The sequence below is a fragment of the Cavia porcellus genome, unplaced genomic scaffold (genome assembly GCF_034190915.1).
Source record: "Cavia porcellus strain 051 isolate PalLab524CR breed Dunkin Hartley unplaced genomic scaffold, mCavPor4.1 scaffold_33, whole genome shotgun sequence".
NCBI classification, from domain to species: domain Eukaryota; kingdom Metazoa; phylum Chordata; class Mammalia; order Rodentia; family Caviidae; genus Cavia; species Cavia porcellus.
The window spans coordinates 25,476,695-25,491,887 of record NW_026947516.1 but is presented as its reverse complement, the minus strand read 5'-3'; the positions used below and the strand labels follow the sequence as shown (position 1 = coordinate 25,491,887).

General features: G+C 42.1%; 1 protein-coding gene across 2 annotated transcripts in view; it reads left to right on the top strand.

Moving 5' to 3' along the window:
• Nucleotides 1-14,928, top strand: part of Acot9 (acyl-CoA thioesterase 9) — a 29,222-nt gene extending 14,294 nt beyond the window's left edge. For both annotated transcript variants that reach the window (XM_003466404.5, XM_003466405.5), the window contains 10 exons: nt 16-99; nt 595-698; nt 5,788-5,861; nt 11,825-11,892; nt 12,470-12,581; nt 12,736-12,826; nt 13,003-13,088; nt 13,706-13,793; nt 13,939-14,089; nt 14,622-14,928. In XM_003466404.5, the coding sequence (XP_003466452.1) occupies nt 16-99; nt 595-698; nt 5,788-5,861; nt 11,825-11,892; nt 12,470-12,581; nt 12,736-12,826; nt 13,003-13,088; nt 13,706-13,793; nt 13,939-14,089; nt 14,622-14,710 (947 nt within the window). In that variant the 3' untranslated portion in view covers nt 14,711-14,928. The remainder of the gene's footprint in view (nt 1-15; nt 100-594; nt 699-5,787; nt 5,862-11,824; nt 11,893-12,469; nt 12,582-12,735; nt 12,827-13,002; nt 13,089-13,705; nt 13,794-13,938; nt 14,090-14,621) is intronic.
• Nucleotides 14,929-15,193: the final 265 nt, after the last annotated feature.

Here is a 15,193-nt window from a genome sequence, read left to right as displayed (position 1 = left end):
TCTGGTTTCCTGCAGTTCTTATTTGCTACATGCACACCAAAAACCATGCAACTAAGATGTCGCCTTTATCGATAGTTACGGCCCTGGTGGACAAGATTGGTAAGCAATATCAATTTCTATGCATACTTGGAATTTTTAGTAATTAAAAGATATTGAGATTAGATGAAACATTCCTCTTTATGGAAAATTTTAATGTATATGTGTAGGTGTGTGTGAAAATATCTAGAATTGTGTTATATCAAGATGTAATTATGTGGAAGGACTTTTTTTTTGTCTTTTTCCTTTTTATCGGTACCAGGGATCGAACTCACGACTGCTTGCTTGCAAGGCAGGCGCTTATGCCGCTCAGCTAAATCCCCAGTCCCTGTGGAAGGACTTTTGCATGATTCTGGTTTTATTTTTTATAGTCTTTGCACTGTCTACATTTTTTGAAATGACATGGCAAATTTGTTTTATTTGTCAAAAAAGTAATCTTATTTTGAAGCCAAGATAGAAATGTAGTGGAATTTGCCAAATTTTTGGGTGATATTGTCCATTTACAGCACAGAAAGTTTTTGCTATGGTTTGGACACAGACTGATTTTCTCTTCTGCAGATATGTGTAAGAAGAGCTTAAGCCCAGAACAGGACATTAAGTTCAGTGGCCATGTTAGCTGGGTTGGGAAGACATCCATGGAAGTGAAGATGCAGATGTTCCAGGTATATATGCATCTGAATATTGTCCGCTGCTCACACGCAACCAGATAATCTCAGTGGGAGAAAAGTTTATTTACATATCTGTTCAGAGACAGGTATGTAGCTCATCACTTCTAGATAAATCATTGAATGTTCAGGTCAAGGTAGGTTAACATCCTCCTCCTGGACAAAGACTGACACAATACTTGATGTTTATCTTTTAATACTTGTTTTTTTTTAATCATATACAACTCCATGTTAAAGGTGCTTATTTCTAGTTTTCCCGAGGAGGATTTCACCAAAGTCTGAGTTGTGCGAGATATGTGTCTTAGTCATAGTTGCTAAGACACAATACCCAGCACCCACAGTTGAAAGTAGGAAAGGTTTATTTGATTTAGGCTTACAGTTTGGTCCCTGGGCAGCCGGTTCCAAGGCAGAAACAGCATGGTGGAAGGGCCTGGGTGGAGGAATGCTGCTGAGGTTTTGGTGGCCAAGAAGCAGTGAGAGAAGGGTGGAGCTAGAGTGAGGCTATTTCCTCCAGGCCACACTCCCAGTGACCTGCCTCCAACCAGGCTGCACCTCCTAACAGCCTGGTTGGCACATGCGGCTCTTGGGCTATGCCCGGGAATTAAACCATAACCACAGAAATAGGATTGATCACTGCTAATTTCTTACGCTTGCTATGCTGTACACAAGGTACTCTCAACCAGAGGCATAAAAATAACAAATTTATTGTCTCAGTTGGGTAGCTTTAAGTTCAAAGTTAAGGTGTTGGCAGGGCCATGTGTCTTCTGAAGCCCCTAATCCAGGGGCTCAGCCTACTGCAATATGACCTCCTCTGAACTGTAAAGGCCTCATTTTCATTCATGTATCTGAGGGTTTAGACTTTTACATATCTTACCAGGGGGCACAATGCAATCTTTTTTTTTTTTTTCTTTTTCCTTTTTATCGGTACCGGGGATTGAACTCACGACTGCCTGCTTTCAAGGCAGGCGCTTATGCTGCTGAGCTAAATCCCCAGCCCCTTACAATGTAATCTTTAACGGTCGTTTGGGTGGCAGGAAAAGCTCCTCTAGTGAGAAGAACTAAGAATAACTTTATAAACAAATGATGAAATTTGACAGGTGCTCCAGAGAAAATAATAGTACAAAAATTAAATATTGTTTTTTAAACTAGTGATTAACTCTTTTTTTCCCAAATCTGTTTTAAGAAATTAAATATTCAAAGTATTCCAAGATTCACTGTGGAAAACTTTTTTTTTTGTCTTTTTGAGACAGGGTCTTGCTATGCATTTCAGGCTGGCCTTGGGCTCACTTTAGCCTAGGCTGGTTCACTTTGTAGCCCAAGATGGTTTTGAACTTGCAGCAATCCTCCTGCCTCAGCCTTCCAAGTGCTGGGATTATAGGCATGTGTCACCACATCTGGCTTCACTGTGGAAAACTTGTTTAAGAATGACTTATTCAGTTATGCCAAGACCCATCATTCAGATGCCTTTTTTTATCCCAGGGAGTTATGAAGCATTTTACCTTTTGGTGGAAGAAAATTTTCTGCTTTCATAAAAAGCTTGAAACTTGCCATGAGGTAAAGTTATTTGTGAAAGTATTTTTTAATTCTATACTGTATCAGAGTAGGTGAATCCTTCGCCTCTCATGTTGATGTAACTGACAGTAATACTGTTTAATTTTTTGTCTTTTTTTAGTAATACTGTTTTAAAATAAAATGTAGCGAAGTTGTTGGGGTTAATTCTATGATTGGATTTTAAAAAGTATTCTGAGTTAATACTGAGCTTGCTCATTGCTACACAGAGCACATTACTGGCTCAGTTACTTTCTCTTTCTCTCTTTATTTTTTGAGAGAGGATGTTGCTATGTGCTTCAGGCTGGCCTTGAACTCATCATGTAGCTCAGGCTGGTCTCAAACTCATATTAATCTTCTAGCCTCAGCTTCCCGAGTTATAGGGGTTATAGGTGTGTGTCACCTTGCCCGGCTAGAGACCTGTCTTCTAAGGAATCTTGACCATTTAAATATTGGAAAAACAGGTTGAAAAAAAGATACAGGAATGATTGAGATAGAACCCATGAAAATCAGTATCAGACAAGTAAAAGTTTTTTTTTTTAAATTTGCGTTCCTCGGGGGCTGGAGATTTAGCTCAGCGGCATAAGCGCCTGCCTTGCAAGCAGGCAGTCGTGAGTTCGATCCCCGGTACCGATAAAAATGAAAAAGACAAAAAAAAATTTACATTCCTCACCTGCCAGTTGATTAATAAATTGTGACTGGAGTGATCTTGTCTGCTCCAGAGAGATGGCCAGGAGATTAGCCCCCTTCCTCTGATTTGGGTAGACATGGCTTCTATTCCCGGCTCTGCCACTTTTTGGTTCTGTAACTGTGGTTAATTACCTACCCTCGCTGAGCCTGTTTCCCAAGTGTAGGGTGAAAATAGAGTACCATGTTAGGTGGCTGTGGGAAGGGTGAAATGAAGACAAATCCATTCATAGGAAGTACCTGGTATGGTATGTGCCACACACTGACCACTCTTGATGATAATGTGAATTTATTAGCAGCCCCTTTGAGGCAGCGCCAAATCTTCATTCTAAGCTTGACCTTCACATTCCCCTTCCTGCCTGTTCACTTTCTGCTCCTCGATGTGCTGTCTCAACCTCAAGTTGAGTGCCTTTCAAACTGCGAGCATCGGAGCCCAAGTCTCCCCTTGCCAGCCTCCGTTGTCCCCAGCTCCAATCCTTTGTGATGACTTTAATTATTCCCTTCCCCAGGCAGCCCTCTGCCAAGTCCTCGAAGTCTGTCACCCACCTGTAGCCACTCACTACACCCCTCTCCTCCCTGTCTCTGTGGCCCCTGTGTTTTATTCAAGCCCTCACAGCGTCCTGCATGAGTGCCTTGTCTGTCCATTCATCTGCCTGCCTCTGATCTCTGTGGACTTTACCCATTTTTACCAGATGAATCTGCCAAAGCTGATCTTGAATCCCCATACTCCCTTTTCAAAAACCTTAGTGGGCTGCGGGGGCACACAGCTGTAAAGCCAGCTACTTGAGAGGCTGTATCTCAGAATTAAAAACAAATTGAAAAAGGGTTAGGGGTGGAGCTCAGTGCTCCCTGGGTTCAATTCCCAGTACCACAAAAAGAAAAGAAAAAAAAAACCTGTAAAACTTCTATGCCCGTTCTCTGTGGATTAAGATCAAAACCTCTCTGACTAGTTCAGGTCCCAGGTACTCCATAAGCCAGTTCCACCTACCTTTCCAGGCCCTTCCTCGCCTTCCTGTCTACTCCCCAGCTTGGCCCCGCACAGCCGAGCTGCATACTCAGGAGTAGTTACACATCCTCACACTCCCAGTCTCAGCACTCGGGAACGCTCCTTGTAATGAAGCATAATTGAAATTGGGAGCAAGGGGGGGCTGGGGACTTAGCTCAGTGGCATAAGTGCCTGCCTTGCAAGTGTGCAGTCGTGAGTTCGATCCCTGGTACCGATAAAAAAAATGAAAAAAAAAAAAAAGAAATTGGGAGCAAGTGAGTCTCGCTGCTTATTCTTTTTCCTCTTCCTGAAATTCCCTGTGCCCTGGCTCCGCATAGCCATAGTCCCTCTGTGCTTTCATATCACTTCATGCTTTATCCCTTCCCAGGCCTCCCAGCTTATGGTTCCTGTTCCTTCCCCAGAGAGCTGCCTGGGCCTGCTGTCTGAACTCTGTCCAAGCCCCTGCCCCTCTGTCCTGCAGAGCTGTGTGGAAACTTACTTTTTCTCTGGCACTAGACTGTACACTCTTTCCCAGCAGGACCTGGGTGTGAGTCATTCAGCCCACTTCCTGCCATCTTTGATTTAACATTCACTTAGCAACTGTTCATTGGGCACATAGTCTGTGCTTAGCAGATAGCAGTGAGCAAATACAGCTCCTTCCTTTCAGCGTTTGCCCTCTAGTGCTCCGTGATGATCTGCCTCATTCATTCATTGGCAGACAGCCACTAGCTGTTATGTGCCAGTCTTTGTGTTGAGTTCTAGGTATGCAGCTGTGAAGAAAGATGGTCTTTGTCCACACAGACTCACCATGCAGTCAGGTGACTGCCACTTAAATGATTATGGTATATTATTATGTAGTATTTTTCAGTAGGGACACTGTTGGCATTTTGTGCAGGAGGACGGCTGGAAGCCAGCAGCCCATGAGGAAGGTGTCCAGCCAAGATGTGGCTGTGGGGAGCTGAGCCTGCTGTGTCTCTCACTTCTTGGTTGTTAGCTGTGCCACGGGGCGGAGGCACAGGTGGGGGGACAGCATCGGTGCACACTGGAGAGGAATCCTGGGCACTTCGTGTGCCCTGTTAAAGGGTTGCCCAGGTCCTGGCAGAAAGGAAGAACTCCTAGGCATGGAGGCCAAGGCCTGGAATCAAAAAAAGAGGAAGAATTGGTGGGAGGGAGGGGGAAAGAAAGGCTTGACTAGGGAGAGCATGTCAAGGTTGGTGAGACTGTTCCCACTGCAAGGGCAGGGGCGGCGGTGACCCAGCTGCCTGGAACTTGTTGTGATCCTCTTGCCTCATCAGCCTCCTGAGTTCTGGGATTACAAACGTGTTACCACACCCAGCAGGAGGTACAGGCTTGTGATGGGGCTAAACGCTCTAAAACCTCAAAGGGCTATGCAAAGGAAACATTGAATTTAACCCACAGGATCATTACTGATCTTCCCTGTTCTTGGGAGTCCTGGGAGCTCTCATGGACCTGGCTAAGGAGACATAAACACTTGCTGGTAACTGGCCATCATAGTTCCCTGAAGACACTGTGTCCCCGTATTGAGGTCACCTGCGTAAATGTGCCACCAGGAGAAAGGATGGTCCCAAAAGAAGCCCAGGTTCTATGTGATGTGGACAGATTTTGGGGGCCGTGACACAGGTCTGTGTGTGACCTTGGCGCACACGTTTGGGTTTTGAGTTGTCTTCATCCTCGGAGCGCCTTGCTGCCTGGTGTGTGCTGCACTCTCAGCAGGTGGCCATCAGTGCGAGTGAGCCTCCTCTCCCTGTTCTGGAACCTTCTCAGAGTGCACCTGCTGTCAGAGGTGCTGAGTTTTCCCCATAAATGCACTTCTTATATCTGCATTGTCTTTCCTTTGTTCTTTAGTTGCATGGTGATGAATTTTGTCCTGTTCTGGATGCAACATTTGTGATGGTGGCTCGTGATTCTGGCAATAAAGGGTAATGGCTGTTTTTTCATAATTCCTTATCTTGAATAATTTCAAAGTTATGTAAAACCAAAGAGAAGTTGGTTTCAATGAAGTATACAGAATGGGAATACAGAACACTGAAGTTCTGTATACCCATTGCCTGGACTTAATAGCTTTAACTAACATTTTTGCCAAATTTACTTCACCTATTTTTTTTAAAAAAGAAATAGTATTTTGAAACAGATTTCAGGTATAATGCCATTTTACCTCTAAATACTTCAGTGTAGACATCTTTTTCAAATGAAGGTATTTGCATATATTTATTAATTAACACCAATTAATTGTATACATTAAGTGGGGTTCAGTGTAGTATTTTTGTACATATATAATCTACCCACCCTCTTCCTACCCAACCTTTCCAATTTCTAGTGACCACTGTTGTACATTCAGTCGACTGTTTTTTTTTTTTAAGCTTCTTGTCTTTCTATTTCTTGCTCATTTTCCTGAACATAATGTCCTTTGGCTTCATCCATTTTCTTGCAAATAACAGGATTTTATTCTTCATGGCTGGATCATACTCCTTCGTGTTTATACCCATTGTCTTTATGTGTTCATACAGTGACATGCTCCTATGTTAACTCCATGTCATAGCTGTTGTGAATAGTGCCACAGTAAATGTGGGTGTGCAGGTATCTCTGCTGCGCTGGCTCCATTTCCTTTGGCTGTAAATCTAGAAGTGAGCTCTATGAGTTCCATGGTAGATCTGTTTTTTTAAATATATTATGTTCTCTATAATAGCTGAATTTATAGTCCTAGGAGTAGTGCATACGTGTTCCTTTATCTCCATATCGTTGATGGCATTTTTTTTTTTTGTAGTGGGTATTGAACCGAAGACCTCGGCATGCTAAGCAATTGCTCTGCCACTGAGCTACCTCCATAACCTTGTTTCATTTTATTTTTGAGATAGGTTCTACTAAATTGCCCATGCTGCCATCTTTCTACTTAGCCTTCTAAATATCTCACATTACAGGCATATACCTTCTTGTAGTTTTGATTTGTATTTTTTTGCTGTCTCTAAACTAATTGTATAGCTCAGGCTGGCCTCAAAACTCCAGGTGAGCCTCCTGCCTCAGCCTCCCAAGTACCAGGATTATAGGTGTATATCACCATGCCCAGTTTTGGGATTTTTTCTTTTGAGATTTCTTCTATTCATATCATTTGCCCATTTTTAAATGGGTTCCTATTTTGTTAAGTCTTCGTGTTGTTTTTGCCTAGGGATTGAACCTAGGGCTTTGTGTATGTTAGACAAACACTCTACCACTGAGCTACATCTTCAGCCCTTTTTATTTTGAGACAAAGGCTCACTAAATTTTTAAGGCTAGTCTTGAACTTGAGATTCTCCTGCCTCATCTTCCTGAGTATCTGTGATCACAGGTGTTTACCGCCCCACCCAGCTTGTTAAAAGTTTTTGAGTTCCTTGTGTATTCTGGATATTAACCTTTTGTCACGTGTATAGTTCGCAAATCTTTCTTTGTACTCTGTAGGTTGTCTCTGCATTCCATTGATTGTTTCCTTTGCTGTGCAGATGCTTTTAGTTTGATGTCCTATTTGTCTGTTGTTGCTTTGTTTTCTGTCCTCTTGGGAGCATTTTCCATAAAATCTTTGCTCAGCTAAGGATGGTGGTACACACCTGTGATCTCAGCTCTCTGCGGGGGGGCTGAGGCAGTTGGATTACAAGTTCAAGCCCAGAAATTTAGCAATTTAGTGAAACCCTGCCTTAAAATTAAACTATAAAGGGCTAGGGATGTAGCTCAATGCAAAAGCCTTGAGTTAAAAAAAAGAGAGAAAAAAGTTAAGCATGGTAGCACACGTCTGTAATACCAGCACTTAGGAGGCTAAGACAAGAGGATTGCCTCAAGTTCAAGGCTAGCCTGGGCTACATAGTGAGGTTAAGGCCAGCCTGAACTGCATAGTGAAACCCTGCCTCAAAAAAACCCCCAAAACACAAAAACAATCTGTTATTGATTTTGAGTTGATTTTTGTGATTGGTGAGAGAGTGGGTTCTAGTTTACTGCTTCTGCATGTGGATATCCAGTTTTCCCACATGATTTTTTTTGAGCACATTTGTCAAAAGTCAGTTGGCTGCAGGTTTGCTTCCTGGGTTTCTGTCCTCTTCCATTGGCCCTTGTGTTTGTTGTTTTGCTTACAAAGGCTCAGTAGTATGTCATAAAGTCAGGTAATGTGATGCCAAACACAGTATTTCTTAAACAATTACATTACTGACTGGAGACATAGCTCAGTGCTAGAGCAAGCATGGGACTTTGGGTCAAGACAAAATCCTAGGCTCCATTATCATGCCAAATAAACATACTAGTAACCATAAATATATTCTAATCTTCAGTTTATATTGTTTTTTCCAAATATATTTTTAATGACTTATTCAAATCTGGATTCAAATAAGGTATACATTATGTTTGATTTTGTCTCTTAAATTGTTATTTTAGTTGTTGCTTTGTTTTGTTGTGGTACTGGGGCTTGAACTTAGGACCTTGCACTTGACAAGTGCCTGTGCCACTGAACTATATTTCCAGCCCTGTTTTTGTTATTAATTGCTTTATTGAGATATGTTATTGGTTTTTTTCTTTTGCAAGATAAGGTCTCGCTATGTAGTTCACACTGGCCTTGAACTAGCTGTGATCTTCCTTCCTTGGCCTCCTCCCCAGTGCTGGGATTATAGACGTGCACCACCACATCTGGTTTGCTTTCTTAGGAAATAATTCACATGTCACACAGTTCACCCATGGAAAGTGTGCAGTTTAATGGCTTTTGGTGTACTCACTGGATTGTGGAGACTTAAATGTTAAATTGTTTTAATCCAGAATGGTTTTATTTTCTTATTGCTTTCTTAGTGTTTCATATCACTAGCTTATTAAAAGGCTGAGTTAGTTGTCCCATATAATACCCTACTTTCTGAATTTGTCTTACTGTCTCTTCATGGTTTTTTTTAACTTGATTTTCTATTCCTGGAGTATCATGTAAACTTAAGTCAGATCCTCAGCCTTGTATTAGATTCCTATTCAGCAGATTGGTAAGAGTACTACATTGGTGATATTGTGCATATCTCAGGTCCGATCATATCATTTAAAAGGTACATGTTGTCCCACTCACAGTGATGCTAAGATTGATGTGTGTATTCAAATAGTGGCAACTTTCTGGGTGTGATGGAGCACACCTGTTATCCTAGCACTTGGGAGGCTGAGGCAGGAGAATCACTGTGAGTGTGAGGCCAGCTTGGTCTACATAGTGAGCTCAACGCCAGCCTGAACTATATAGTGAGACTCTGGCTCAAAAAAAGTAGTGACAGCTTGTGAAGTTCAGTTTTTCTTCCTGTGATCCACAATAAGTATAGGATGTACTTTGTTAGTCTGTGACCAGCCAGTTCCCCGTCAGTCTTGTTCCAGGGCTTTTAACGTCTGTGGGTAATCATTGCTGTAACCATTTTCATTAGAGTGTATAATGTAGCTCTCCTATTCTGTCATTTCTTTTATACTTGTTAGCTGATATTATATAAAAGGATCTTTCCCTTTTCAATTTAGGGCCGTTTGGTTTATAAACGAAAGTCCAGATCACTGTTCTGGCTTTGCCCTTTCTTTATATGTTTTCAGAATAAAGAATTGGTTCATTAGTTAGTGACATGGTTTCCCACCTTTCTTTCATTTTTTAGAAAAGGTATCTGTGAATCCACGGTTTATTTCAGTAAGTTATAGTCATGGCTCTTGATGCTCAGAGTGTGCCACCTTTTGTCTGTGGGGGCGCCCATGTCCTTGGAACCTGTCCCCATTGATCTCTGACATCTGCTTTCCAATAGGACAAGGTACCTTAGGCTTATTGTACACGTTTCCTGCCAATCCTAGAATGAGCCACTTCCCCCAAGGAACCCCTGGGGTTCCTTTTAGTGGGAACTGGTATAGAGATCCAACTCTGGGTACTGGAACTATTTACTGCTCTTATTTTGTCCTTTTTCTCTAGGCCTTCTCAGTGCACAGGGCCAGGATGTATGTTAAACAAAAACCTCCTGAGTTTATGTGTCATTTCCAAGTGAAATTTTACCAAATAGACTTTACCTTATTTGACTTTATATTTTCTTTTTTTCTCTGAAATTGAGTTATTGATTCCCAGTAACAGTTATATCCAAGGCATCCAGACTGAGCACAAGTAACTGTGGAGCTGGGTTGGGGCGGGAGGGAGTGTTACCAATTGCTCTTAGCACAGGACAGAATCTGCGGCCTAGGAGAAATCTCACTAGTGTTAGCAACTTGATTTAGGAGTCAGCAATGAGAATTCTTTTCTGCAATATGCAAAGCTTGCTTAGAAAACCAAGTCAAGACTGACAAATACCTTGATGATACTGATGCGGACAGGGAATCTTCTCTCGTTCCTCCTTCCAGCCCCAGCTGAGTGCTGGCCTGCAGCTCCTCTTCCACCTCTGAGGCACCGCTTCAGGCTTCTTTGCCAAGTGATGCAGTTCAGCTTTCCAAGCCACCATCTAAGTTCTTTTATTTCCACTATTCTTTGTTTTGTTTTTTTTTTGAGACAGAGTCTCGCTATGAAGTTCAGGCTGGCCTTGAACTCACTATGTAGCTCAGGCAGGCTTCAAATTCACAGTGATCCTCCTGTATCAGCCTCCCAAGTACTGGAATTATAGGCATGTGCCACCAAGCACAGCTTCTATTCCCTAGTCTTTAGTCAGATCTTTGGAGTCTTTTTTAAAAAAGATATTTTACTAATTTATTATTTTTGGGTTGTTTGAGACAGGATCTTAATATGCAGTTCAGGCTGGTCTTGAACTGGCATAGTCCTTCTGCCTCAGCCTCCTGAGTGCTGAGACTTTAGGCATGAGCTACTATGCCTGGCCAGACGTTTGGATTCTGTCACAGTGTTCTCTTTTCCCTTAGTTTTTGATGCTTATGGAAAAGTAGAAAGACTAATGTAACTAATTCATGTTCCTTCACCTCAGTTCACCCATTAACTTTATACTACATTTGCCTGACTCTGTTGTTTTTTATTAATTTACACAGTCACAGTTTTTTAAAATCATTTGTAAGTTAAGTTTGATATTGCTTCACCCATTAATAGTTCAACACATATCTTCTAAGAACAGGGTAATTCTGTGTAACCTAAATTCCTTTATTATATCAAAGAAATTTAAAAATGACATTATCAGTTATATTACCTAGTGTGTGATCAATTCAGATGTCACCAGTTGTTCTTAAAATATCCTTTATAGTTTTTTCCCCTGATTCAGGAGCCAGCCAAGGATCTTGTATTATATTTGCTTATATTTCTTTAGAAGAATCCCCTTGTGATTTTCTTTTTTAAGGCTTTTTTTTTTTGAGAAAAGATCTCATGATGTAGTTCAGGTTGGCCTTGAATTCACTGTGCACCCCAGGCTGGCCTTAAATTTGAGATACTTTTTTTGCTTAGCCTCCCTAGTGCTGAGATTACAGGCATGTCCCACCATGCCTGGTTTTGGCATTCACATTTTTGAAGAGTTCTAGCCAATTGTCTTGTAGAATGTTATACAACCTTTGCAGTATTTGTTTTCTTATGATTAGGATCAGATTAGGCTTTTTGGTAAGCACCAGTGTCTTGTTTATTTTTTAAATTTTTTATAATGTGAACTTTCTTTTTTTTTTTTTTTTGTCTTTTTCCTTTTTATCGGTACCGGGGATTGAACTCATGACTGCCTGCTTGCAAGGCAGGCGCTTATGCCGCTTAGCTAAATCCCCAGCCCCTATAATGTGAACTTTCTAACATACAGATAATGTCTATAACCAGAAAGCTCCCATAGTCCCAGTGTTTATGTGTAAGGTAGCTAGGAATTATTACCCCAAATAAATGACACAGTATTTTAAAACTAGTAATTGTTGATCTTCAATTTTTATTGGATAAATGACTCACCTTATCTTAAACTGGATTCTTTTTATTTTTTAGGCCGGCATTTGTAAATGAACTCATCCCTGAAACCCCAGAGGAGGAAGAGCTTTTTAGACAAGGAGAATGTATATTGATTTGTTTATACTAAAAGAAAATCTTAGAATACATCAATTACACTTCAGAAGAGATTATTTAAGATTATATATGGACTCTTCATACTAGTCAAATGTCTTATTCATGCTGAAAATTTATTGGAAGTAAAAAATACCATATTTTTGTTCTTTGTAGTTCATAGTTTTGAACAGTCTTAAGGGTCAAAATTTATTAAGTCAATTGTTTCCTCATTCTTACTGAACTGGGAATTGTCTGTATGGATAACTGCTGGTCAGGTCTCTCGATGAGTGTGATACCAAAGTGATCTTACACTGGGCCAATCACATTTCCAGCTGATAGCAAAGACTCATGGGAAATTTTGGGGTGGTGGTGCTGGGGCTGGAACCCAAGGCCTTGCGCATCCTAGGCAGGCTCTTACCACTGAAGTGTACCCTGAACCCCTCACCGGAAATTTTTGGTGATCTCTGCAGCCCTTTCTTGGATGCATACATAATTTCTCATGGGATTTTTTGGGCTCCAAGGCCCCCCAGGGTAAGCCCTATGTTGTAGTGTGACCTCCTACTCATGGCTCCTTCTCTCGTGTCCCAGTGAACAAGGGAAGGAGGATTGCCCTCAGCTCTGCCTCCTTACTGAAAGTGGCTCCCAGTGCCCAGGAGAGGACCACCATACACGAGATGTTTCTTAGCACACTGGACCCAAAGTAAGTTAGGATGCTGAGAGTTGGGGAAAGCACTGAAGCCTTGGCCTTCTCCAGAGCCACACTTGCCTGAATATATTGAGAGTTGTTTGAAAAGTTTTTTTCTTGGTGGTGAAACCTGCTATTAGTGGGGTAAAATTAATCTCCATTTGTACAGGACTATAAGTTTTCAGAGTCGAGTTTTGCCCCCTGGCGCAGTGTGGATGGAGACTACAAAGCTGAAGAGCTTGGAAGTTTGCCACCCTCAGGTAATGGAATTGAGTGAAAAGATCGTCTGAATAGGTAGTTTTGCCTTCATAATATTCGTCCGAGATCTGATGTACCTTTAAACTGACCTCTTTTTTGTAGTAGTATTAATCCCTTTGTTCTGTGTATAAAGGTGGCCATTCACTTGTATTTAACAGTACTTATTTATATCCTCTAGGAGCGAAACATTTTCAATCGGATCTTTGGTGGTTTCCTGATGAGGAAAGCGTATGAACTGGCATGGGCTACTGCTTGTAGCTTCGGGTGAGTTAGATTTAAGGCAGTCTTAACTTCTTTTTTTTTTGTCTTTTTCCTTTTTATCGGTACCAGGGATCGAACTCACGACTGCCTGCTTGCAAGGCAGGCGCTTATGCTGCTGAGCTAAGTCCCCAGCCCCAAGGCAGTCTTAACTTCTGAGGAGCAATTTGTACCACTTTGCTAAAAAGGGAATATTTTGGACCAGCCTGGCTGTGTTGAGAATACCATAATTTATTTATTTATTTATTTATTTTTGCAGTGCTAGTGATTAAACCCATGGACTTGAGCATGCGAGGCAAGTGCTGTACCCATGGAGCTACACCCCTAGGAAGGAAAAGGGCTATATTTTTTAAATGAATACTACACTGATATCAGCTGGGTCTGACATCTGTTTTAGAAGAGAAACCCACTGAGATAATGTGAAGAAAGGAAAAAGAGATAGTGATTTTGGCCCTGTGTGGTCACATGCAGCATCTTTCCCCAGTCATCACTGGTCTGATCATTTCTCCCTTCTCTAAGTTTATTCTTTGTTTATTTCTGTTTTGACTCAGTTGAATGTTAGGGAAAAAATTGAGATCATCCAAATTTTGAACTTCTTTCCAAATTCTGCCTCTTTTCAATAGTGGTTCCCGAGCATTTGTGGTAGCCGTGGATGATATCATGTTTCAGAAACCTGTTGACGTTGGCTCATTGCTCTTTCTGTCCTCACAGGTAGGTGTGTGATGGGAGATGAAAAACTGTTTAGTTTTGTCATTTGGCTGTAGAAGACGGGTTTCCATTCTGAAGCTGCTGTTTCTCTTATGACTGCCTTTTCCCCCTCCCAAATGAGCTGCTTAAGTGCTGTCTGTCATCTTAGGTGTGCTTTACTCACAACAATTACATTCAAGTCAGAGTACACAGTGAAGTGGCCTCTCTCCAGAGTAAAGAGCACACAACCACCAATGTCTTTCATTTTACATTCATGTCGGAAAAAGATGTGCCCATGGTTTTCCCCAAAACATATGGAGGTAAGTGGCCATAATTGGGTTTTTCTGATGAAGGGAACAAATTCTAAAGAAATGTTTTCCTTTTTTGGTGGGGGGTCAGTACTATATTGAAGATCAGACCAAGGGCCTTGCATGTGCCAGGCAAGTGCTCCCCAGAGAGCTCCATCCCCAGTCCTCTTTCTAAATCGCTACAGGAAGCTTGCCTATGCTTGCTGGCCTGAGAATATGTCTCTAGGAGAATTGGCTTTTGAGGTTTTGCAGCTCTGAAAGCCAAAAACCCCTCTGGGGGATGGGCTGCTATTGCTGTCTGCCCAACCTGACTGGTGTCTGCAGGGCTAGTGTTAGGGGCATCGGTCCTGGTTCAGGACCAGTCTAGCCAGAGGAAAAGGACAAGGAGGTATATCCCGCTGCCCTGGGAATCCTGCACCCCCGAGCCTCAACAGTGCATCCCTGTTGCCAGTTTCGCATGTTCACTGCTGTCCCCAAATAGTCAACTTTATGTGATTTTCCAAAGCCTGCACAGTTCTCCAGGGTTATCTTTCTTGTGTTCCAGAGTCCATGTTGTATTTAGACGGGCAGCGGCATTTCAACTCCATGAGTGCTCTGGAGATCTTGAGGAAGGAGCACCCTGTGGATCCCTAGGAAACCTCCCTTGTGAAGCAGCCTCCACCCACAGTGACTACTGATGTGCGATGAAGGCCAAGTGGATGTGTCAGCATTACATTGCTTTTCGTCCTCCTCTGGGAGAGAGTATTTGGCTTTTAGGATGGTTGGAGAAGCAGAATCAGACCGTGACCCGGTGGGGCTGAGGGGACAGTGTTGCTCAATAATAAATCTGTTCAGAGCTGTTCCATTGTGAACCTGTCAGCTTGCTCTTGTCTACTAGAGGAACTAGGGCAGAATACCCTTTCACCCAGTTGGACACATTCCCTTCTCACTTATATTGTAACTGTCACTATACAAGGTTTCCTGCCAGGGCATTTGGGAAACATTTTTTTCATTTTTTTCTTTTGTTTGCAGAGCTAGGGGTTGAACCCAGGGCTTTCACCCTGAGCTCCATCCCAGTCTTTTTTGTTTTCTTTTTGAGACAGTCTTGCTATGTTGCTCTTCCTGGGCTCCAACTTG